The sequence below is a fragment of the Cololabis saira genome, chromosome 4, assembly GCF_033807715.1.
Source record: "Cololabis saira isolate AMF1-May2022 chromosome 4, fColSai1.1, whole genome shotgun sequence".
Taxonomy (NCBI): Eukaryota; Metazoa; Chordata; class Actinopteri; order Beloniformes; family Belonidae; genus Cololabis; species Cololabis saira.
In genome coordinates, this window is record NC_084590.1 from 25,815,643 (window position 1) to 25,840,461 (window position 24,819).

General features: G+C 41.8%; 1 protein-coding gene across 1 annotated transcript; it reads left to right on the forward strand.

Moving 5' to 3' along the window:
- si:ch211-136a13.1 (HHIP-like protein 1) lies at positions 1-23,866 on the forward strand. The gene is made up of 15 exons (XM_061719266.1): positions 1-323; positions 470-1,211; positions 7,921-8,185; positions 8,529-8,808; positions 8,961-9,086; positions 9,176-9,319; positions 12,200-12,312; positions 12,523-12,663; positions 13,815-13,889; positions 14,108-14,234; positions 14,519-14,664; positions 19,176-19,257; positions 19,427-19,509; positions 19,891-20,202; positions 22,764-23,866. The coding sequence occupies exons 2-15, from the start codon at positions 909-911 to the stop codon at positions 23,528-23,530; spliced, it is 2,964 nt and encodes a 987-aa protein (XP_061575250.1). The 5' UTR covers positions 1-323; positions 470-908; the 3' UTR covers positions 23,531-23,866.
- The last annotated feature ends 953 nt before the right edge of the window (positions 23,867-24,819 follow it).

A 24,819-nucleotide genomic window follows, 5' to 3' on the forward strand; every position in this document is an offset into this window, starting at 1 on the left:
AATCTGCACCACATGCTACAGGAAGGAATGCATGTGTCTTTGTAGGAGAGTTGAAAAGCAAAAGAAGAGAGTAGGAGGAGGAAAGAAACGCAGTGGGCGGGATCTCTTCTGAGGCTGCAGCGTGGCTGCGCGTCTAAATGAAAGAACCTCTCTTTTGCACTTTTTCCTGCCCTCTGTATGTATGACTTTTACCCTCTGCAGAAAGTGGGCACATCCAGACCAAACACAGGAAGGGTCTCGAGGGGACTTCAGTCTGGAAGTAAATATTTAGCAAAAACCTTGGATGAAGGTGGAACTTCTCATTTTCAGATGCTTACTCAAAGGTTTGTCCCTTTTCTAAAATGCTGCATCACTTCATGTTTAGTTCAGTAGAAATTGATCTTATAATTGAGAAACTGTTATAACACAGACATTAAATTCAAGTGACTGTAATATTTCTGTTTTAAGGGAATTATGTTGTGATCCACAGGTGGTTTTGCAGATGTAAATAAGAAGAGGACTGAACTGGACTACTGTACAGATGTCTCATTCGTTAAAATAATTCACTGGAATGATATTTTGTCTAAATTTGCTCACACAGCAGTGCCAGCATTGCATGTGAGAGGGTTTTACTGGTTGGTGATGTAACCCATCTGGAGGACTTTGAAGGTCTCTGGTCAACTCACAAGCAGTTGTGATGCTGAGCTAGTGTGTTCGATGCACACAGTCACTCCTCGTCAATCTAGAAAAGCAGCTGAGACCAGAACATCCTTTAGAAATAACACTCCTAACTGCTAGTTTGAGCATCATATCTACACTTCATAGATGCTGGTGGAGATTAATGGATATTTCTACATAATTTGATTTTTTGGTTTAAAAAAACCAACAAGAAACAACTATCTCGAGCTGAGGTACGGCATCTTCACACCATGACCCTCCAGCAGTATAATTTGGTGCCCCGGTTCATCACCCTCTCTCATCGTCTGCGTCCCATAGTCCTGCTGTTGCTCCTCCAGGCCCGATGGGGGAGCTGTCATCCACAGTGTTTGGATTACAAGCCTCCATTCGGGCCTCAGCAGCCACTGGTCTTCTGCAAAGAGTATGCAAAATTTGGATGCTGTGATGTGGAGAAGGATACAGAGATATCAAACAGGTTTTACACCATTATGGCCAACTTTGATCATTCAGGTTTTGCAGCCTGTGGCAAGTACATACGCAACATCCTGTGCCAGGTAAGAAAATGTCCACTTTCCATCTCTTTATATACGCGGTACTTCATCTGATGGTCACTTTAGGTCTCTTTGTGACCCCTTTTCCGCTTTATTTTGCAAGGAATTTGTTCCACTTTGATGCTACAAATATTGGCAATAACTTTAAACTGCCTGTGACTGGCGTTCCCACCCAGAAACATTTTCATGACAGTTCCTGACTTTATCCTAAATAATGCAGAATTTAAATTGTTCTGCCAGCAAATAATTGCAGTTTCATGTAGGAAATCTGTTTTGATTTCCAATTGATAAAACCAGAATCTTAAAAAAGAGATGAGCACAGATATTTTCAACACTTGGTAATAGTGTAAAGTGCATTTTCCCATTGTTTGTTTATCAAAATTAATAGTAAAATGAATCCCACTTGTAATGTGTATTTTTTCTTTTTTGGTTGTGCACTACATGATCAATTTAGTAACTTTTGGAAAAGACAAGTCTCTGAAGAAAAGTACTTTGGAGTTTGTTTTAAGTGGGAAATTAGTTTTAACAACAGAATATGTGGTTTAATGTCCAAGTTGTTGCCACACAGCTGAGGCTCTTGTCTTCCTTTTAACATCCAAGAAAACTGATGGATGACTGCTGGAGACACAGCATTGTCTGCTTGTGGCTTATGACTACCTTTTAACAGTACATTAAAAGAAATTGATACATGTTGCTTTCAGATGTATCTTGCAATTCAGCTTTTTGGGAGAGTAAAATAAAACAAGAGGCAGAGAGAGACCAAGACCAAGAGGATTAGGTGTCCAAAGATCTGGAAAAAGATAAACCACATATGAGAAATAAATCCAAAAGCCAGGGTCTGTGATTGCATGGGGTTGAACAGCGGCCTAAACGCAGAGCAGTATGTTAAGATGTTAGAGTTACGTATGTTGCCTTCATGATACATTTTCCATGGACGCCCACACATTTGTTTTTCAGCAAGTCACTGCAAAACCACATTGTGGAAGTAACATCATAAATATAGCCAAGCACATTTCTAAGTGCATTATGTGCTCCTTGCACTACTTTTAAAAGCAGTGACTCACACAGTTTCAGCCCAAAAATGCTCTTTAAGTTTAAATGTTTTTGCCATTAATGTCGTCTTTCATCTGTCCATCCAAACATCCAGTCGTTTTCCATACTGTACCCACACTATCCTGTTGAGGATGATGGAGGGGGGGCTGGACCGTTTATCAGCTGTCATCAGCCGAAAAACTTATTACAGACTGCACTGCGTAATCCAGCCTTTGTTTGGAAACGTAAAAACGAAAATGAATGGGAATTTCTATTTCAGTAAATCTTAGTTTCTTTTACTTCCATAATATAAACAGACCCTGGAGCCCAAGTCTAACCTCCCAGTGAAAGGAATGAGCTCTGAAGCCAGTCCCACTTACTGATTACATAATTAGTTGCTGACTTTGCAGCGCCAACACCAACTACATCTGACTGAAGAAAGTACATTTAATAATAGGTGCAGCACAAGTTTCACATGGCCCATACACTTCAGATGATATCTCCAGAGGTGGGGAGGGGAACACTGTATCATGAAAAAACACTTTCATCTTTGACATCAACCACAAGAGGAAGAAAATAAATAACTGCACATTTTTAATACATCACATGCTATGTTGAGACAGTGACAAATTGCTGCATCTTAAAATAAAGGTTTCTATCGTTGTGGTAATTATAGCCTATGGTCTTTTTTTTCCACACAGCGCAGGCTGGGTCATAAGTGGTATCACAGTGCTGCAGCATATGTACAGCTTTCTGCTGTTACTTAAGTTTGATTGTTTTACTTAAGAAAAATGTAAATATACAAAGTTGAGAAATATTCTCTTTCAACATTACATGTCGAAAATTGTCATAGGAATATTATCAAAAAAGAAAAAAAAAATGAAAAAAAAACTTCATGATTGCCATTTTTACACTTTTGACGAAAGACAAGCCAAATTGTCACAACTGTTCTTTTTTTTCCATTTGTATTTTCTATCGTTGTCTTAGTACTTTCCAGATCGCAGGTTAATAGTGTCAATTAAAAGGTAACCTGGAGTTGGTTGGGGTACTTATGTTGGGTAAAGCAGTCTCACTGTGGTCTCTTGTTCCAGCTGCACTTCGGGAGCTTCCTGGCACTGATATCAATCACACTGTCAGACAGGCGGTGGGATATAAAAAGAGAGAAAGAGTGGAAAGCTTGTTTGTATGTGTGTTTGAGAGGGAGAGAGGAGCACGGTCATCAGGCTGGAGCTAAAATGACTAAACAAATAGTTATTTCCTCCTCTGGTCAAGGGTACAGGATTACTGTGGGAGAGGAGATTAGCAAGAAAGGGAAAGGACTGGAGGAAAATGGACAGATTTTGAAAGCTAACAAAAAAGAAAAAGAGAGAAAAAATAAATAAACCTCTTAAAGACGGATGCACACCAGCTGGATAGCTGGAAGTTTAGAAACTTGTTTGTATGCAAATGAGCTGTGGTCACCTCCCACCCCCCAATAAAAAAAAAGAAATGAGTGGTATTGACATTTAAAAAAAGCTATCAAGAACATTACATAAGTACATGTGATTAGATGATTAACTTACAGCAGTCTGAAAATTAAAATGATGAAAATATTTAGATGCACCAAATGATGGGAGATTACAAATTATGTGGATTATTGGGGTCAAATGAGGACAATCAAACAGTAGGAAAAACATTTTTTTTTAACAGACTTTACAAATGGTTGTGATTAAAACTGAAGACACCCAACATATTCTAATAGCTCATTGTTGTTGTTTTATTTAAATATAAGTTTGAAGTTTGAAGTTTGAATTTATTCACAATACCATAATAATAGTTATAATAATACAATCGACTTAAGTGGGTAGAGTGAATGGGTCTCCCAAGGAAACTAGGAAAGCTTATACTGTAGGTGGGGGCCCATAGTTCATATAAGGGTAGTGGTACAGTCAATGGTATAAGCAGTTACCATCCGTAAAGAGATGGTGATAAACAAATATTTGGACAATTTTGGTAGCGTAACGTCTTGAATGGTCTTTATTTCATGTTTGTCGTTTTACAGGCTGAGACATAAAAAGGTTGAGGAGACAGTGCTAAGCTTTCAAACAACATGACTTTAAACATCTGCCATTTGCTGTGCTGTTCAGACTTTGTATCTTGTCATCAGTAGTTTGGAAGTCAGTGTTAAGCTCCAGCAGAGCCTCATGAACCTGAATAAGAAGAAGAGGGGATGGATGGATGGATGGATGGATGGATGGATGGATGGATGGATGGATGGATGGATGGATGGATGGATGGATGGATGGATGGATGGATGGATGGATGGATGGATGGATGGATGGATGGATGGATGGATGGATGGATGGATGGATGGACGGACTGACTAAGGGTCAAAAACTACATGATTCCAGAGATTTAATCACCTGACTGGTCACCAAACTGCCTTTGTCAACAAAACATACATGGGACATGAGGTAGCAGGGCACAAAACAAAGTTGATTATTTAAGGAAAAAAACAAGTGGTGCAATATGTTCACACAATGATGGACAAGTAGAAAAGAGAAAAGTAACATGGGGAAAGGAATGGATTGGAACACACTGGTGGCAAGAACTGTCGGTGCTACAGAGATGAAAGGGAGTAAAGACATCATTTTTAATGATAAAGTAATGACCCGTTCATACTGTGGTGTGGTTGGTTGTGTCTAATTTAAAATCAATTGCATGTCTTACTTGCTTTATGGGTTTCTCTCCCCATGGTAACGTCAGCCCTTGCTCTGCACTGTAATTTGAGATAACAATTGGCTGAACAAGATTTCTCAGGAGAGGGTCGGCGAGCATCTTTGGTGCGTCTCTAAACTGTTTATGCATAATGGAGAGTCAACGAGCAGCCACCAATTGCTCTCTGACACTCCCGTCCAGTCTGCGAGCTCAGCAACAGGGAAATCAGGCTTAAAATAGTGTAGTGTGTTATTGAATAAAATAATTCATAACTAAACTGCATATGCTGATCAACGTAATGTGTGTGCTAAGCTCACTGTGAGTTTACTCTGACTTCTCACTGAAAGGAGCATTCTGTACCAGGCAGGAGATAAGAGCTTTCATCCTCCTGACCTTGAAAACGCAATAACGCCTAGTCTCTCACACAGAGTGGTCAGAACTCAACGGGGTGGGCTGACTTCTCCCTCTGCAGACGACAAACTGTATTCTAAGTCTTCTTTAGCTTTTCCAGCTCGATCAACAGATTCGGGGTGATCAGGTTCAATCACAACAATACAGTGTGTAAACTGCAATGGAGTAAACATTGTTAATCAGAGTTGCAGTTCCTGCACGACGATGTCAAAAGTGTAACAAAAGAAATTCTAAGCAATCTAACATAGCAATAGAAATCTAGACAATTGGAAACGAATTATGTATTTTTGTGAAGTGACTATTTTAATAGTGAGGATGTATCTTTGTCATTAAAAGATGAAATAGCGTACATTGTATTTCAGAACTATTTCTCACCCAAAACACAAACACAACTACACAAGTGTTTTCATCCGACCAACCAAGCCAGCCTGTCCAGTTGGGCTTCATCAGTGGGCTACCAACAGTGGGCTAGTTAAGTACTACAGAATAGGCTTCCCTTATGGTTTCTGTATTATGGGCTCCGATTGAGAAGCCTTTAGAGCCTATGAGGGATACAAATCTGCTAGATGGCTTTGGGCTGAGAAAGGTACACATTATATTACAGTTGGGGGCCACTGTAAAACCCAGGTAGATCCCACTCAGAGTCCATATGGGCAAAAACAGCTACGGCCACCAAGAAACCTGTAGACACACCCCCAGATGGGACCCATTTTGCTGCCCAGTTTTAGCTCATATGGGACCCAGATATAAATGCTGGCTTGGAAACATCAATATTCTTTTGAATTGGCTTTACATGTTCTTGCAGGAGAGCATCAGATAAACCATAACAGATGAGAGGAGGAAAAGAATAATAATATTAGCACAAAACCTGCGTCCGGGAGATACAAAACAATAAATACCGGATGACTTGCGGTCTTGACAGATGCACAAACCCTTAATGAGACCTTAATGTGAAGAGAACAACTGTTATCTTTTACTAGTTGTCCAACTTGTCCCCACCAATAAATGACGACCCGGGTTTACAAGATGGTGCCTTCTGGTTGAAAATGAAATGTTCAGTTCCTCTGCAATCCTTCCAACCTTAAATCTTAAAAAAGGAAAAAAAATAATCATGCCCCTGTCTGCTGCTCAATGGGAAAACAGCAAATCAATGGAGTAATCTTTCTCTTAATCATGCACTTGAAAAAGTTTTATGGAAAAGCAGAGTTACTTCCCCATTGTCCTTTTGCCTCTCTTTTCTTTCTCTCTTTCTTTTTGGGGGTTGATTGTGTGGCAGTTTTTTTGCCATGACTCTTGTCATTCCTCTAATTGTAAAAAAGAAAGAGGGGAGAAGAAGAAGAAAACAAAACCCACAGGATTTTGGACCACTCAGTGCAGATGGGAATTAGAAAGCCAGATGAACTGGACAGTGTAAACACTAAATTATAGCAGTCTGAAGTGGCTATATTTTGTTGGGAGCAGCGACTAGTAGTAACTAGCATTTTTCTTTCCCTTCCCGACGGTTTTAACAACAATGGTTGGTTATTTAGCTTTACTGGGGGAAGGATAAGAGAGGTGATGACAATATAAAACACAGGGACTGTGGATGTCCAGTGTGTCCTGCCCAAAAAAACCAAAGCAGACATTTTTGTCTTACTTAAAATGTACAGCAAAAAATAAAACTTTTAGTCAACCAACCGTCAACACACCAAACACTTTTCTGGAGGAAGGCTCTATATTTCTCATCAAAGCACTTTTAAAAAAACATCTTCAGTTTGTCACTTAGTTTGGCATTTTCTTGCTTTAATGGGAAAACCATTCATTGGAGATGTATAAGTGGTAAGCACTGTTGCCTCACAGCGAGAAGGTTCCTGGTTCAACTCCCTGGCCCGGGAGGTGTCTTTCTGTGTGGAGTTTGCATGTTCTCCCCTGCTTGCGTGGGTTCCCTCTGGGTACTCCGGCTTCCTCCCACAGTCCAACAACTTTTACAATAATTATTAGTCAAAAGCCTTAAACTCACACAAAGTTACAGGGTACTCGCAAACCTTGCATCAATGTGTCTTGCTATATATATATATATATATATATATATATATATATATATATATATATATATATATATATATATATATATATATATATATATATATATATATTGTGTTTGTGTTCTTTTCCTGGTGATGATCTGGCACTAAGCGAAAGTGTCCTGGTTGACCACATGATGGTTTGGGTGCCATGCCTTCCTGTGCACACAGCTCACCAGGCTGGGTGTGGACGATGTGGTTGTGATTTAATAACTGAGTGGACGTGCCTCGTATCCGTTTAGAGTCTATGCTGCTGCAAGTCTTCACTGCCACACTTTAACTGGTCAGACCTGAGTTGTATACAGCCTCATTCATCCACGAACCCTTCATGCATGTTTTCATCTATACATCTGAAAAAAGATCTTCTAAGAAGGTTAAAAAATTAGGAAAATTTAAAAAAAATCCCCCTTTGGAAATGTCAACATACCATAAATAACATTTAAAATATTATTTATGGTTATGAAGTTCACCTACTTGAATAATGAATCGCTGATTTCTGTGCTTTTCAGGAGTGTTCACCGTATTCTGCCCACCTGTATGACGCTGAGGATGCCAACACACCTATGAGGATCTTACCTGGACTGTGCGGAAATTATTGCGCTGACTACTGGCGGCAATGCCGATACACACTCGGCCTTCTCTTAGAGGACTTGGGAGGTCCACAAGAGTTTGCAAACCTCACTGCCACAATAGAGGAAGATCAAAGACGGTTCTGTGACTTTCTGGAGCTTAAGGACAAACAGTATTGTTACCCCAATGTCTTAACAAATGCAGGTAGGGGTTGACCACAGACACGCATACTGTATAATAATTCGAAATATAATCAACAGAAGTAAATTATTCACCCAGTAACATACAGTATAACAAGGGAATGTTTTAATGGGCTCTGTTATTGCCTGGTAACCCATACGGGCCAATGAGGTAGGACCCAGTCCCCTGGGCTAAGAGAATGGGGGGGGGGGGGTATAAGAAATTGATGGATTAAGCAATGGATTCATGAAAGATTGCATAAGAAAAATGTTTGTCTGTTGGTGGTTCTCAGTGAAAAGGGTATTTGTTTTTGTTGTCCATTTGTGCTTTTCTTTGGTTTTTCTGTATATACATCTTTGGTTTCCAGAGCTCAATGCCAACCTAGGCCTGGTGCGTGAAGATCCCGAGGGTTGTCTGGAGCTATGTCTTCAAGAAGTGGCCAATGGTCTCCGAAACCCTGTGGCCATGATCCATGCAGATGATGGAACTCATCGCTTCTTTGTTGCGGAGCAGCTGGGCTATGTTTGGGTGTATTTGGCCAACGGCTCCAGAATCGACCGTCCTTTCTTAAACCTTACACAGGCTGTACTCACATCGCCATGGGCTGGAGATGAGAGGGGATTCCTCTGTATAGCCCTGCACCCAAGGTCTGTGCTTCCACAATAATAGCAACAGTTCTTTGTTAGACACTCCAGAAAGCTGCAAGGTGTTCAGAAAAAAACAAACAAAAAGAAACTCACAGTACCTACATTTGAAGCACAATTTTGACATGCACATTGAGTATTTCTTTTGTGGATAGGTTCACCACAGTCAGAAAAGCCTATGTGTACTACTCCGTGTCTGTCAAGAAACAGGAGAAAATACGAATCAGCGAGTTCACACTGTCAGTATATGATGACAATCAACTAGACCATTCCTCTGAGAGGTAATTCTTCAAATATGTGCCTACATTGTATCCATCAATGTCTTAAACAGTACAAGTGTATTCATTTTCTTGCCTGTTTTCTACTGCAGAACCATTCTGGAGGTGGCAGAACCAGCATCAAATCATAATGGAGGTCAACTGTTATTTGGCCACGATGGATATCTGTACATCTTTACTGGAGATGGTGGGAGAGCTGGAGACCCATTCGGGAAGTTTGGAAATTCACAAAACAAGTCAGTATAATTGAGCTAGTTTAGTTTTAAGGTCTTAACAGTGGCTTGTACTGTGTCTATAAAAAATTGTTTTCTAAAATAAGACATTTAGAGATTTTAAGTGTATATATATATATATATATATATATATATATATATATATATATATATATATATATATATATATATATATATATTATGGGTGTCAAATTAGCTCGTCAATTGTGATGTTATCGCAATGTTTTTTAATTACTTAATCTATTTTTTAACCTTTAACTTTTTCTTTTTGCGAGTTGCCTTTATTATGAAATCTGTATCTGTGCTTGAGCTGTCAGAGGTTGGTAAAACAGGACTTTATTCCCAGACAACGGAATCCAACTGACAATAGAAACTGACAGTTGAAAACTAACAGCTGACAACTCAACAGAACACGTGTTGCTAAGCAACCATAAAACGCCCCGTGACCACGCCCCCTTCCCTACAGTCCTGATGGGTGCGAGGTCCATAATTGTGTCCGCCACACAGCCCCCCCAAAAACACCCAGAAGGTTGTCCTGGAAGGGCCCATCAGTCCCTCACTGGTGGCTTAATCAGCCGACCATAACGGCTGCGCCGTCCTTCCTGTACCACAACAGGAGCATCACCGTGAGCAGGACGCTGAGGGGAAAAAACAACAGTCTTCGGTGGTAAACTAGAACGTCGATCCTTTGCAGCAACGACAGGAGGTCTCAGAGGAGGGCGTCCACGACGGGGGACCTGGGCCGGGACCACAGCTTCATCCGCTACCGTGTGTTCGGGTTTCAGCCTATCTAGTGCAACGTGCTATTTGCGGCCACACATTCAAATCTTCCTTCGGGGCCGTGCACAAACCGAGCATGACCCACGATAAGCGTTCCACCCAGTTACCATCCGAGAGCACAGCACGCAGCGCTGCTTTGAGGGACCTGTGAAAACGTTCACCATTAGCTTGTGGGTGGTATGCTGTGGTACGGTGTACCTGCACTCCCAAAGCTTCTGCCAACGACGACCAAAGTTCTGAAATAAACTGGGGGCCTCTGTCAGACGTGATGTCAGACGGGACACCGAACCGTGAGACCCAGGGACCCAGGAAAGCACGCGCCACATCTTTTGACCCTGTTGAGGACAGGGGGACTGCCTCGGGCCACCTGGTGGTACGGTCCACCATGGTGAGGAGGTGCGTATAACCCTGCGATGGAGGAAGAGGGCCCACAGGGTTGATGTGGACATGGTCAAACCGCCTGGCTGGAATCGGGAACGGTTCCAGGGGCGCCTTTGTGTGCTGGTAGACTTTAGCCCGCTGGCATGCTACCCATGTGGCTGCCCACTCTTTAACCTCCCTGCGGAGGCCTGGCCAGACGAACTTGGCCCCAACCAGTTTGACCGCCGCCCGGACGCCAGGGTGTGAGAGGGAGTGTACTGAGTCGAAAACCCGCCGGCGCCAGGAAAGCGACGACCACAAGCTGATATCTGGAATTATCTTCCGTGATTCCCCGCAGATGGAACAGTGCCTCGATGTGCTCGAACCAGGAGCCGGGGTCCTCCTGCCAAAACTCAGGGAGCCTCAAAGCCGCAGCGGAACTTGCGGGCTGCGGAGGCTGATGAGATGAGGACGAGATGTCTTCTGTTTCGTCGAACATGTTCAAAAAAGGGGTAACCAATGTGGCAGGATGAGGCTTGACTTCAGAGGTTGGTAAAACAGGACTTTATTCCCAGACAACGGAATCCAACTGACAACAGAAACTGACAGTTGACAACTGACAGCTGACAACTAAACAGAACACGCGTTGCTAAGCAACCATAAAACGCCCCATGACCACGCCCCCTTTCCTACAGTCCTGATGGGTGGGAGGTCCATAATTGTGTCCACCATATATATATATATATATATATATATATATATATATATATATATATATATATATATATATATATATAAAATGTGTGTGTTTGTGTTGGAAAACCCAGGGCAACACCACAATATTTTCCTACATTTGGATTGGCATCCCCTTAAATCAACTGCAAGAATTCATTCATACAAATAGGTGGTACATTATAAGCCAAAGTTTTTCACTCCAGGTCCTCGGGACATGGACAGTTTCCTGGCTCACAGTAATCGGTCTTTGACAGACTTACATGGACTATATCCACTGTACTTTTAAAGATTAGACAGTTCATGCCAAATGCCAAATCTTTTTTTTCTTTTAGTCTCAATTTTAATTTTGTGTGTTTCTAAATTGTTTTTTTTTTTTGTTGTTGTATTTTTTTTGTTTTGAGGTGCTATAATACCTGTTCTGGGAATTAGTTAGGATTCATGCTGCCAAGTTTAATATTGACACTACACATCAACCACCACACATTGGTATGTGGAGGGGGAAAGACAGCAGCCAGACAGAGGGTGAATAAAAAAAATGTCCAGGGTGGCAGTGGAAACCTGGAATGAGGCTACAGGGAACAGCAACTGGTCTATACGGAGTAAGGTGTGAACTGACTGAAGGGGAGGGAGAGGGGTACTGAAAAGTGGGAATAGTGAGGGAAACTTTCAATGGGGGGAAAATAATAAAAACTTGAGATGATTTATTTGCAAAAAGGAAACAAACATAGAACTGAAAGTAACTGAAAAAGTGAGTCCACAATTTATTTCTAAAACACATTTAAATTAAGCTTAACCTGACTAAAGACTGCACTTAAGCCAAAATAATAGAAATTAACTGTTTTAAAGACAACAATATGTCATTTTAGTTTAATTTGTGAATGTAAGAAAAAAAAATAAGAAAGTGGACTTGAAAAATGGAAACGATAACTAAAAAGAGGACGAGAGGGCAACAATGTGGAGGAACTTTGAGGTTCTAAAAGTTTGTTATGTGCTTCTTTTGTGTGACAGGTCAGCACTTCTAGGCAAAGTGCTGCGTGTCGATGTCGACAACAACGATGATGGTGCGCCATACAGCATTCCCTCAGACAACCCATTCATGGGCGAGACGGAGGCACGACCTGGTAAACCTTGTACACCTTCTGCTAGTCTTGAACTGTTTGATCATGATTTTTAACTTCACAGACCTCACACTGATGTTGGAGGTTCTAGTTTCTCACCGGCCACTCTATAAATGTGCACTTTGGTATTCTGTTGACAGTTTTGTGCATAGCCTCCCTTCACTCAGTTCTTACAACAGGTGCACTTGCCCCGTCTTCTTTCTTTCTTTGCAGAGATTTACGCGTATGGCGTTCGCAACATGTGGCGTTGTTCCATTGACCGTGGTGACCCTGCTACAGGTTCAGGCAGGGGCAGGATGCTTTGTGGTGATGTGGGCCAGAACAAATTTGAAGAGGTGGACCTCATTGTTAAAGGTAGGATGCTTTCAGCTTCAAGCAACATTTCACTTTGGTGAGAGATTTTAACTGTTTTGCTTGAAAATTTCCTCATCAGTTATCCACAGACACAGGCAATAGCCATGCTTGAAAATATTCTCAAGCTCACAAGTCAAACCTCTCCTTATCTCTAGATAATGGAACTCAATTAAATGTGATTGTGGGTTAATTATTTTGAAGGGAAAATAACCCAACAATTTATCTTATGGTGCTTAAACCTCTAGAGGGCCTTGCCAGCATGACTTAATGACATTTTACACTGCAAAAACAGCCCTTCTAGAAATAAGCCTAATGTTCATAAGTCTACTCAAAATTGTCTTATTTTAAGCAAATATATCTATTCTTAAAACCAACAAATAGTCCACAATAGTCTTCTAATTGTCTTGAAACAAAAAATATTTGTTTTTGTAGTGCAACAACTGTACCAGCCAATTTAAACCTTAAAAGATCAGATCCTGACTGCAGGAGAGATGTGGTCAACCTCTCATCTCTCATTCATGTGAATACATTTTGCTTGGATACAGGAACACAAGTGCAGAATAAGCTGCTGTGTTCATCTATAAATCCTCCCCAACAGACCTGAGAAAGATCCTTAGAGTTGAAGTCAGATGTAATAAGATCAGACACATCTACATATTCTTCATTATTATTCAGTGAAGTCGAGATAATGTCATAAATAAATCTCATAAAATGACGACACAAGTGTTGTCTTTAGATAAAATAAAAAATAATCACCACACGATGCTGAGATAGCAACATAAATAATTACAGACACACTTGTCTTGGGCTTCTGTAATTTGCAATCCGACGCCATCAATGTTTCATGGAAATTGTTTACTCTTGCAATAAGTAATATAGCTGTCATTATCAACTTATATTATCCCCAAATCTTATGATAATTTTATTACCTTCACCCCAGACACTGACTCTACTACACAGTTCTATCTGCTCAGTAATTCAGATAAATATGATCTGGTTGTTGCATAATCCTGAAGAGAGCATTAAACAAATACCAAAGTATAGCTTGGAAAGCAAAATCCATGTTCAATTTTCAAAGTTTATAATGGCAAAAGCAAGTATATTTACCACACTGTGAAGCAGTTTTACCATATTATCACATTTATTTAAAGGTGGCAACTATGGATGGAGGGCCAAAGAGGGCTTCAGTTGCTATGATCGCAGACTCTGTCAAAACTCCTCTCTAGGTGGGTCAACATTGCTGTTTGCTGTGAAATCATGTTCTGGTCAAAGTGCCTTTGCAAAGTCGGTTTTAAAAATGATGCTATTGAGAAATATGAATCTGCTAAAATATCTGCCCTCTTAACAAAACCGGTGATCATATTGATTATACTGTAATATACAGAAGTTCTTATCAACAGAAACGTATAAATTGTAGAATTGTTTTGTGTCCATGCCTCTGCAGACGACGTCTTGCCCATCTTTGCCTACCCCCACAAGTTGGGCAAGTCAGTGACAGGAGGGTACATTTATAGAGGTTGTCAGATGCCCAACCTCAATGGACTCTACATCTTCGGGGATTTCATGAGTGGGTGGGTGTGAAAATCGTTCTAACAAAGTTTTAAACCTTTCCTTTGGACATATTTTCACCTATCACTGCCAGGATACCAGCTGTCACAGTATTGCGCTCTGGGTGCCTTAAAGAGCGCTATATAAAACCAAGCCATTATTATTATTATTATTATTATTGATAAATATGAAAACAAAAACCTGGGCAACATATCTTCAACCAAATTACCATCTGAATCTCTGTAGGACAAGTCTTATTGGTTTCGCATTCATCCTCATACATACATGTGCATCTCTTTCTATTTAGGCGCCTCATGAGTCTAAAGGAGAATGTGACAACAGGTAAATGGGAGTACAATGAAATCTGCATGGGAACAGACACAACCTGCAGATTTTCCAAACTTATCAACAGCTACTACAGATACATCATCTCATTTGCTGAGGATGAAGCAGGTAATGAGTGTGTGTGTGTGTGTGTGTGTGTGTGTGTGTGTGTGTGTGTGTGTGTGTGTGTGTGTGTGTGTGTGTGTGTGTGTGTGTGTGTGTGTGTGTGTGTGTGTGTGTGTGTGTGTGTGTGTGTGTGTGTGTGTGTGTGTGTGTGTGTGTGTGTGTGTTTAAATGTCAATCAAGTCCACTTCACTAATACCCCATTCAGACAAACAATAGAACCCCATATTTTGCAATTATGATCACTGTGACTTTGATCAGGACTCAAATACTATCTGGGTCTGCACAGGATAAATCTTCTATTTCTCTGCGTTAGGCAGTGAGCAGCGTGTTTGGCTCGTCCATCTCATTGCTTTTTTAACACGCAGCTGTTTGTTGGTTAATTTCCCAAACAAACCTGACATCTTCCTGCCACTCATGTGTCACGACAACAGACACAATTGGAGGAAGTTTCTTTTTCGACTTAACAGTGTCTAAGAGGGGCAGGGCTGACCGCATGTGGGGGCAGATGCACGGGCTCTGGTGATCTACGCCTGTTCTATTTCATCCCTGCTGACCACCAGAGGCGCTGCTTCAAGCACTGAAAATTCCCCTTTGCGCATGCGCATTTCGAGTATGTATACCAACAACGTCACCTGTGACCCCTGGATGACCCGGAGAAGTCGATATCTTCCGGCGTCGTCAGAGGATCAGTTCCTTTTCATCTTCTCGCGCAAAGGTTTGCTTTGGAAGCGTTGAAACCGCGTTCTCAACAAATCTAATCTTGTAGTCGTCGCTGGTAGTTCCGTGACCGTTGTCGGTCGGAGCGGCGGACAATTCGCCCTCCAGGAACTGCGATGGCAAAACTTTCCTCGGAGTTTGTCCGCACGTGGACACGGTATGTGACTTCTGAGTTCTTTGCATCATTTATTGTTTATTAATACGGCTGCGTTTGCGCACCCGGTTTCTTTATTTCCTGGCTTTTTTTCTCAGCTGGAGGGTCGTGTTAGCGCTTCCCCGCTGCCATCGTGTACAGGACTGTCTCAGAAAATTTGAATATTGTGATAAAGTTCTTTATTTTCTGTAATGCCCTTCCTCGTGACAGAAAAGCTGTGTGGCAGAGCAGGACAGCTCAAGGCCAAGATCAGCTCAAGGTGGTCTGTAGCCGATGGTGCCGAACACATCAATGTGCTGGAGCTGCGTGCGGTGCACCTGGCTCTACAGCACTTCCTGCCATACCTGAGAGGCAGGCACGTCCTCATACAGTCAGACAACACCTCGACTGTATATCACATCAACCATCAAGACGGGACCAAGTCTGCACGGCTGTTGCAGGTGTCGCAGGAGCTCCTGACCTGGGCAGCCCCTCGCCTGATCAGCCTACGGGAAGTATATCTACCGGGAAGGCGAAACCACCTGGCAGACTTCCTTTCCCGCCAAAAGCCTCCCGCCAAAAGCCTCCACCCACTGCCCCCTGTGGTTCTCCTTGGCAAAGAACACCAGCCCTCTAGGCCAGGATGCACCGGCTCATCCGTGGCCAGGGGGTCTCCTATATGCCTTCCCTCCACTTCCTCTGATTCGTCCAGTACTTCAGAGAGTCATTCGGTAGGGTCACAGAATTCTGCTGGTGGCCCCCTTCTGGCCGGGCAGGACTTGGTTCCCTCTACTGCGCAGACTCTGCCACGGTGCACCGCCTCCAACGCCTCCAACTGTGTGTGTGGCTGCTGGAGGGCCCGAACCGCTATTGATCAGTTGCGTGGACCCTGTTAGGCGTACCATCCTGAATGCCAGAGCACCATCCACTCGGCTGCAGTATGGCAACAGGTGGAAGTTGTTTTCTGACTGGTGTAGGGGTCGAAGTGAAGACATGGTACATTGTTCCGTGCCTAGTGTCCTTGAGTTCCTGCAGTCCCTCCCGGACAAGGGCCGGTCTCCTTCTACACTGAGGGTGTATATGGCAGCTATATTGTGTCGACATGCAAGTGTCGACAATGGCTGAAGTGGGTGTCATGCAAGACCGCATTCCTCCTGGCCATTTGCTCTGCAAAGCGTGTCATTGAGCTGAACACCCTGTCTGTTAGTGACATGTGTCTGAGGTGGAACTCTGATGGCTCGGGGGTTACTCTGTGGCCGAACCCGGCATTCCTCCCTAAGGTTCTGTCACGCTCTCACCTCAACCAGCCTATATGGCTTGCACGGTTTGACCCTCCGACAGGAGAGAGGAGGGCTGAGCTGGATCTGTTGTGCCCATTATAGGCCCTGAGAGCCTATGTTGCAGCTACTGCATGCATTCGGCGGTCGGAGCAGCTCTTCCTGTGCTATGGGGGCCCTAGCAAGGGTTGTGCTCTCTCTGCACAGCGTCTGTCCCACTGGGTTGTTGATGTCATCCGCCATGCGTATGGGGCGAGTAACCACCCCCTGCCGCCTGGTGTGAGGTGCCACTCCACCAGGAGTGTCTCCACGTCCTGGGCGGCCCTGAGAGGAGTTTCCCTGGATGATATTTGTGCCGCTGCCTCATGGGCATCGCCAGATACTTTCTCCAGGTGCTACAGGGTGAATGTCGCCTGTCCCCACCCACTGGGTGTGGTCCTGTTGGCTGCATCAGCTGATTCCACTCACTGAGGTTTGTAATTGGGATTCCTCGTGACTTTGCTGGTATAGGTAATTCAGTGCTTGAAGCACCGCCTCTGGCAGTCAGCAGGGATGAAATAGAACGAAAGTTACGAATGTAACTACGGTTCTATGAATCCCGAATGACCACCAGAGCTCTCTTGCCACTCAGAATCCTTGTGTTTTCCGCGAGAAGATTCTGTAGGAACTGATCCTCTGACGACGCCGGAGGATATCGACTTCTCTGGGTCATCCAGGGGTCACAGGTGACGTTGTTGGTATACATACTCGAACTGCGCATGCGCGAAGGGGAATATTCAGTGCTTGAAGCACCGCCTCTGGCGGTCATTCTGGATTCATAGAACCGCAGTTACATTCGTAACTTTCGTTTTAAAACTTTGAATTACTGCTGAATCAATTGTGGCCTGAAAACTGGTCACATGAGAGTTTAAGACAATGCTGAGCCTTTAAAAGTCAGAAAAAGCTGCAGTGTGTGCCCTTTTCAGTAGCAGTGGTTGAGACAGTTTCAGTTCGGACAGCAGTCATTTGCGAGTCCCCCGGCAGCTGCTGGAAGAGTTGCCAACCTTTGGGACGTGAACCGTAGAAAGTGGGTCAGTCAATTCTGCTGACTCTCACAGGCGGTTCCACTAGTTATCATTGGATTCGATCTCAGACTGTCTTGATTAAGAGGTGGGATGGCAGTGGCCCAGAAAGGACAATGAGAAAGGTGACATAATGAAGAAGAGGCTGGAGTTTCTAAAGTATCCCGACTAATGCAAAAGAGTCTGAATGTCCACTAGTGTTACTTAAATGGGCTTCAAATGTTTTTGGATGATCACATTTTCTCATGCACTATATTGGAAACTGTTAAAGGAGAGTGTGTTTTTTGGCTGAAGACGGTATTATTTAGAATTATGTGAGTGCAACACAGGGAAGAAATAGCTTATTGTTCTTGTTAGTGATTTTCTCAGTGTGTTTTAGTTACAGTACAACTTAACAGCTGGTGGTTTTGAGAATTGTGGCAGTTTTAAAATGAAATCTGGTTGAAATTATAAACTGATGAGTGTTACAAAGATTTTTTCAAGCCTTTCACTTTTTCTGGAAACGGCAGTTCAAGAAAAGTCCAAATATCTATTTTAACTTGAACTGTATTTTGTGTTTTTTATTACCTTCCCTCCTGTCTCCTTCATCGCCATGTTTTTTATTACTTTGTATTTCCTCCACCTATACTCAATCTAAATATCTCCTTCCTTCCTTCCTTCCTTCCTTCCTTCCTTCCTTCCTTCCTTCCTTCCTTCCTTCCTTCCTTCCTTCCTTCCTTCCTTCCTTCCTTCCTTCCTTCCTTCCTTCCTTCCTTCCTTCCTTCCTTCCTTCCTTCCTTCCTTCCTTCCTTCCTTCCTTCCTTCCTTCCTTCCTTCCTTCCTTCCTTCCTTCCTTCCTTCCTTCCTTCCTTCCTTCCTTCCTTCCTTCCTTCCTTCCTTCCTTCCTTCCTTCCTTCCTTCCTTCCTTCCTTCCTTCCTTCCTTCCTTCCTTCCTTCCTTCCTTCCTTCCTTCCTTCCTTCCTTCCTTCCTTCCTTCCTTCCTTCCTTCCTTCCTTCCTTCCTTCCTTCCTTCCTTCCTTCCTTCCTTCCTTCCTTCCTTCCTTCCTTCCTTCCTTCCTTCCTTCCTTCCTTCCTTCCTTCCTTCCTTCCTTCCTTCCTTCCTTCCTTCCTTCCTTCCTTCCTTCCTTCCTTCCTTCCTTCCTTCCTTCCTTCCTTCCTTCCTTCCTTCCTTCCTTCCTTCCTTCCTTCCTTCCTTCCTTCCTTCCTTCCTTCCTTCCTTCCTTCCTTCCTTCCTTCCCTACTTACCATATTACCGTCTCTACCCACTCCCGTCTCATCTCTGCCTGCCACTCTATTTCTCCCTCTCCTCTGTAAACCTTTTTCCAGGTGAATTATATTTCCTATCCACGGGGGTCGCGAGTGCCACAGCCAGAGCAGGTGTCATCTACAAGATAGTGGATCCTTCCAGGTAAACCTTTGCAGCTCATCACTTTAGCATAAAATATACAGCACTGTTCAGGTGTGCAGCTCTTTGGATGTGACTGTACAAATGGGAGGGAGGTTCTAAATTTATTGTCAAGAAGTTCATGTTGAGACAGTGAATGTGTGATTTCTTTTTCTCTCACTTGATTACACAGACGAGCACCACCTGGAAAATGCAGCATCAAGCCTTTACCGGTTAAAATAAAGGGAAAACTGATTCATTTTCATCCTAGAGAGGGTAAGAAGGTTCTTACAGTAATTAAGACAATCAAAATCTAGCCTTTATTACTTTATTACATTTTGTACTTTTGTCATCAGTTTCGACTTTTCTGTCATCGCTTATAAGAGTATAGACATGTTCAAAATCTGATGCTTACTTTACTGCTACTTTACTGTCTTTTTCTCAGTAATTATTTGGTGAAAACGATAAGCATGCTCAACATGAAATGCACAGGATGTTTTATTTGCAATGTTACACCTGAGATATGCCTTGTAGATGTGTGCTTTCACATGAACAAGCTTCTTTTTTTTTTTTTTAGCAACGATATGTGAATTTCCTTCAACCATGTATGAAACTGGAACTGGAACGGTATATAAATGTCTCTTTTCTTGCATGCAGAGTTTGTAATCAACAAGAAACCAACCACCACCCCCTTTCCGACGACGACCACGCCAAAAACTACGACAACAAGAAAACCCTCAATAAGAAAACCGATAATAATAAGAAAACCACCAATGCCAACAAGAAAAACAACACAAAAGATTCCCCGACCATCTCCAACTACAGCAACGAGAAAAACCACGAGAAAGCCAACATTACCTGCAACAAGTCAACCTATTAAAGCAACATTAAAAACAACCTCAGCCACAACAGTTGAACCAACGACTGTCCAGAGGGGCATGGCAAACCCCGCCACGACTGCATCCCCTGGTAGGCCCACTAGTGCACTCGTTAATCATACTAGCTCCACTTATTACCCAACTTCTGGCCCCGCTGTTAACACAGTCACTAAGCTGCCTGCAGGGACTAACACTGAGCCCACAGATAGACCAGTGCACACTGTGGTACGGGGAGCGGCTGTCAACATCAGCGCCAATGCTTTAGTTCTCTTCACTCTCTTCTTGCTGTACATTTAAACGCCTTGATGATCAAATTAACAGTTTCCAACTGCAGGTATTATTTAAAAAAACAAATCATTGCAATTCACTTTCAGTGCTATTTAGCTTATTTGAGCTGTTTGTCAGAACCACTCCCCAGATGCATTGAACTGTAGACATAATCACTATCAATTTAAATTGAGAATAAACTTTAGTTTTTAATATAGTTTCTCTGAAATAAAATCAGAACAAACATAAATCAATTCATACAGTTTGGTATTTTAAAATAAAGGGGTAACATACTTTTGGGACATTTTTCACCCAATATTTGCTGGGTTGGTAAGTCCTTGTAAATAGTAGGGGCGCAACAACTAGTCGATGTTGTCGACAAAAATCAATAATACAAGTAGTCAACCAATTCAATTGTTGACCATTGTCGGCAAAAAATAAATACATTTAAATCTACAGAGTGAGGCATGACCTCCCTACCTATCTCTCCTGAGTTGCACTTGCGCAATAGTGTACAGTGCCATGTAAACAATATGGCGGCCCCTGATGCAACACAGCAAATATCTTTAAAAGATGTATTTTTGTCTGCATCTTTCTTGCCTTTTATTGTTTATTAGCACATGAGTTAAACCACATCATGCAAAATGTACAAGCTGAGTGCTAAATAAGAGCTATTTATTAATTATAAGATTTATAATCTGATTTATCAACTAATTGTTTCAATTAGAAGATTAAGTATTTTATTTAAAGTGTGACAAGATTCACTGGGATCATTTAAGGACAAAAGAGATGATGGCTATTTGTAGCAATAAAACTAGAAGTTCAAAATTATACAAAAATTGTCATTTCCATCATCAATTATTCTGTTGGGTTTTTTAATGATTATTCTGCAGGTTTTAAACAGTAATTTAGAACACAAAGTAAAAATGGAGAACAATTTAATGACGTTTTTGTAAAATTATTTTAAACCCCCTATAATTTTCAAGGAGTACTGTAAACAGCTGTTATTACCAACCCCGTTATGTTATAAAATACAACACCCAAAACAAGTGGGTTCCTTGCTGAAGTTCCTCGTGCGCTTCATCCGCCTTTGCACTCATTTTACAAAATCTCTGCACTGGAAGAGAAAACGGGGACGAAAGATTAAAGCGGAATGTGCATAATTTAAACCGAATTATTGTTATTAGTAAATGAATACATAAAATGAGTTACAGCTGTGTTTGTTGTCTTAAATTATGGGCCTATATTTATTTAAGTTTGTCTCTTCGCATGTAAACTTGGGACGAGATATTTGCGCATTTGTAAAACTCAGGTACAGTATAAAGTGGCCTTCTTGGCCCTGCTCCAAACCTGCTGATGTACTTTTTTTCTTCTTTGTCTGGTCTTAACCAGCACTAAGGGTGCTTACGTATCTGTCACATATTTGCACTACTTTAATTTAAATCAGGTACATGGGAATTATTTATTTTAAATAAATTGTACTGCATCAGCTTCAGTTTGGACATTCATCTTTGTGTGTCTGTGTCTATGTCCTTTCTTTTCACTTATTTGTAACATTACTTAAAGACCCAGTAAACACCACAATTAACATACTGATAAGAACAATGTTTTGGTCTTTTTTTGTTAACAACTCACTTGATAAATGTCAGTGCCGGGCTTGCCAATTTTACAGCCAGTTTCAACACTTCAGATACTGATGCTTGCTAGATTTTATCTGATCTCTTCCAAATGCCTCACTTCCACTTACGTGTGTGTTTATGTGTGACTCATTCAAAAGTCCATTCATTTTTATGGTAATTCCCATAAAATGCCTGACATCTTAAACACATTGCAATTTTTAAGATTTTTTGAGAGACTGCATTGTATGTCTCCTTGATAAACTTTTTCTTCATAAGTTTGTGAACTGTGAGCAATTTGTGTGCATTTTTCAGCTTCCTTTGGTTCCTTTTTGCAAAGACAAATCTACGTATTAATCAGACAGAATTGTGAACTCTGTGATTCAGTTCAGCATTAATTCCAAGGAATATAGTAATTCGGTGGTGTAAATCCTAGGATCTCAGGCCTCTGCTGCTGCTTTGGTTTGGTGCACGTTCACCAGGAAGTCCGCAACAGAGGTCACCAGTTGATTGAAATTGAGATCACCTCTTTGAGACATTATAGCAGCCACCAGAATCAATCAACAAGTTATGAGACTGTCAAGCTAACTCTTTAAGCTTTATAAATGGCTCGTTTCTGTAAGTTGCTTCATATTAATCTTATATTCATATATAATCATGTCTAAATATCAAATGTGTGAATTTCACACGATGTAACCATTTATGTAAACAGATTTAGAATGAGATTAAATGATTTTAAAGTAAGAGGGTGATTCTGTTTCTCCCTCAGGTTATCGCACAACCGTCATGACTGCAGCCCTCTCTAGGATTGCTCAAACTACAATCATCCCCTTAACATCATCAAGAAGACATGGGAGACCACTTCAGTACCCTGTTAGAACTACCTCTCAACCTCTGAGGTCGCCAAAACCTTCCTCTTCCCCACCCAGGACATCACTGAAACGACTCCAGACCACTCCGGTCCCTACACCCTACCCCAAACATCCTGCAGCGTTAACTACGACATGGGCCTCGTATTCAAACCAGAAGTCCACCGTCTCATCCAACAAGTACCAGAAAACACCGGCCAGTACCATGCCGCCTAAGACACAGGCTGGAAAGACGCAGCCCGGACCAAAGCTGGAAAGTGCTGGAGAGGGCAACCAAGTGAACAAGAGACCCAGAGTTAGAGGCCAGGGTTCCAAGAGAGGAAGAGGAGGGAGAAGGCTGCGTTCTGGCTCTGTGCGACTCAGAAGTGCTGACGGTTTGTCTGACCGAGGCAGAGTGGAGATCTTCGTCCGCGGGGAGTGGGGAACGGTGTGTGACGACTTTTTCACCAGCAAGGCGGGTACAGTGGTGTGTCGACAGCTTGGTTTCAGAACTGCACTTGCTGTGATGAAGAGGGCTGCGCTGGGGGAGGCCGACAGCAGCGTCAGGATCCTGCTGGATGACGTGCAGTGTGAGGGTGGGGAACGAACCCTGCTCGAATGCAAGAGGTCGGACGTGGGGAAACACAACTGTGTGCATGGGGAAGATGTGGGCGTGATCTGTGGTTAGTAAAGAAGGAGGGGCAGATTATAATGATACACGTAGGAAGTTGCCAGCTTGGTCTCCATTGAAATACACTCCCTTTTTTTCTTTTTTTACATATCTGGAAAACAGGAATAAGTACTTTTTGTACAGCAGCGGTACAAAATGGAATCTGCATTTAATGCCTGCTCAAAGCATTTCCTGACAATTAGGCTGGAAATTACCGCCAAGTTTTTCTCTAAACTCCAGTCCTTAAAGCCTCTTTATGTAGCAATACCATTTCTGACCACATGTTGGCAGCATATCTCAAGAAAATGCACGCGTCAGCCCCTGGTGTAAGACTAAATGAAGTAAAACTCCATGAGCACATAGTACGGTAGGTTGATATAAAGTGATTTACATGATGTACCAGCCATCCTTTATCATCACTAATATTTTCTTATGCGTGTTTGTCAACAGAGCAGATCTGGAGACTCCCATGTGGTCATGTGTAATTGTTTCATAGAGTGGCTTTAGTATGATATTGTCTTTTATAAATTGAACAAAATACTTTGCAGTCATCTCATACCACAGTTATTGCAAGTTATTGCAGTTATTATAAGAACAAATTAAATAGTATATAGAAAGACAGAAAATGTGCGGGTTTGAACTAAATGTCTGTTTGTACTGGACATATTTCTGACTTCCAGAAATGTAAAGTAGTTACATATTTTACTGGTCACAAGGCTGAAAATTATAGGATCATTAAACAGTAAGAAAACATGAGGAGATGGTTCAATGAAGGTATAAAAAAATAAAGAGATGGTATAATGAAGGTATAAACATTTCTTACAGTCTACACATTTTAATAGACCTTTGTCGGTGAACTAATTTTTTTTCTTTAATGTTTGCCTGTTACCAACTGATTTTGCTTTTTTTCATTTCCGACTGCCAAACTGACCACTTTCCATCAACTGACCAATGTTTACTGTTTTTTTCTTTATTTACATTAGTATTGCCTAAACTCTCTGACTGCAATTGATCAAACTAAACAACAACTAATAACAACCTTGAATGAAAACATATTAACTGAACTATAATCCCTCATATTGTGAAGAAACCAGCAGAGTAAATGCTCCAAAAGCTAATTATTTATCCCTGTGTCAGGCAGAACTGGAATGTATCAGTATTTAAGAGCAATGCTGGGGAAAAAAAATTATATAATGCAGTTATAGCAAAACTAAGTCAGTGTCATGAAGAAACTCCAGAAACCTCTGAGAAGACATCTATTTTTATATTGTATATGTTCATCAGTTGCACAGGTTCAGGTTTAATTT

What these genes read in the sequence shown, in the direction of transcription:
- si:ch211-136a13.1 (XM_061719266.1), top strand. Translation starts at nt 909, where the DNA reads ATGACCCTCCAGCAGTATAATTTGGTGCCCCGGTTCATCACCCTCTCT. An exon ending in CAATGTCTTAACAAATGCAG is followed by an intron (nt 8,186 to 8,528) that starts GTAGGGGTTGAC and finishes TTTGGTTTCCAG; the next exon opens with AGCTCAATGCCAACCTAGGC. An exon ending in GGTGGACCTCATTGTTAAAG is followed by an intron (nt 12,664 to 13,814) that starts GTAGGATGCTTT and finishes ATTTATTTAAAG; the next exon opens with GTGGCAACTATGGATGGAGG.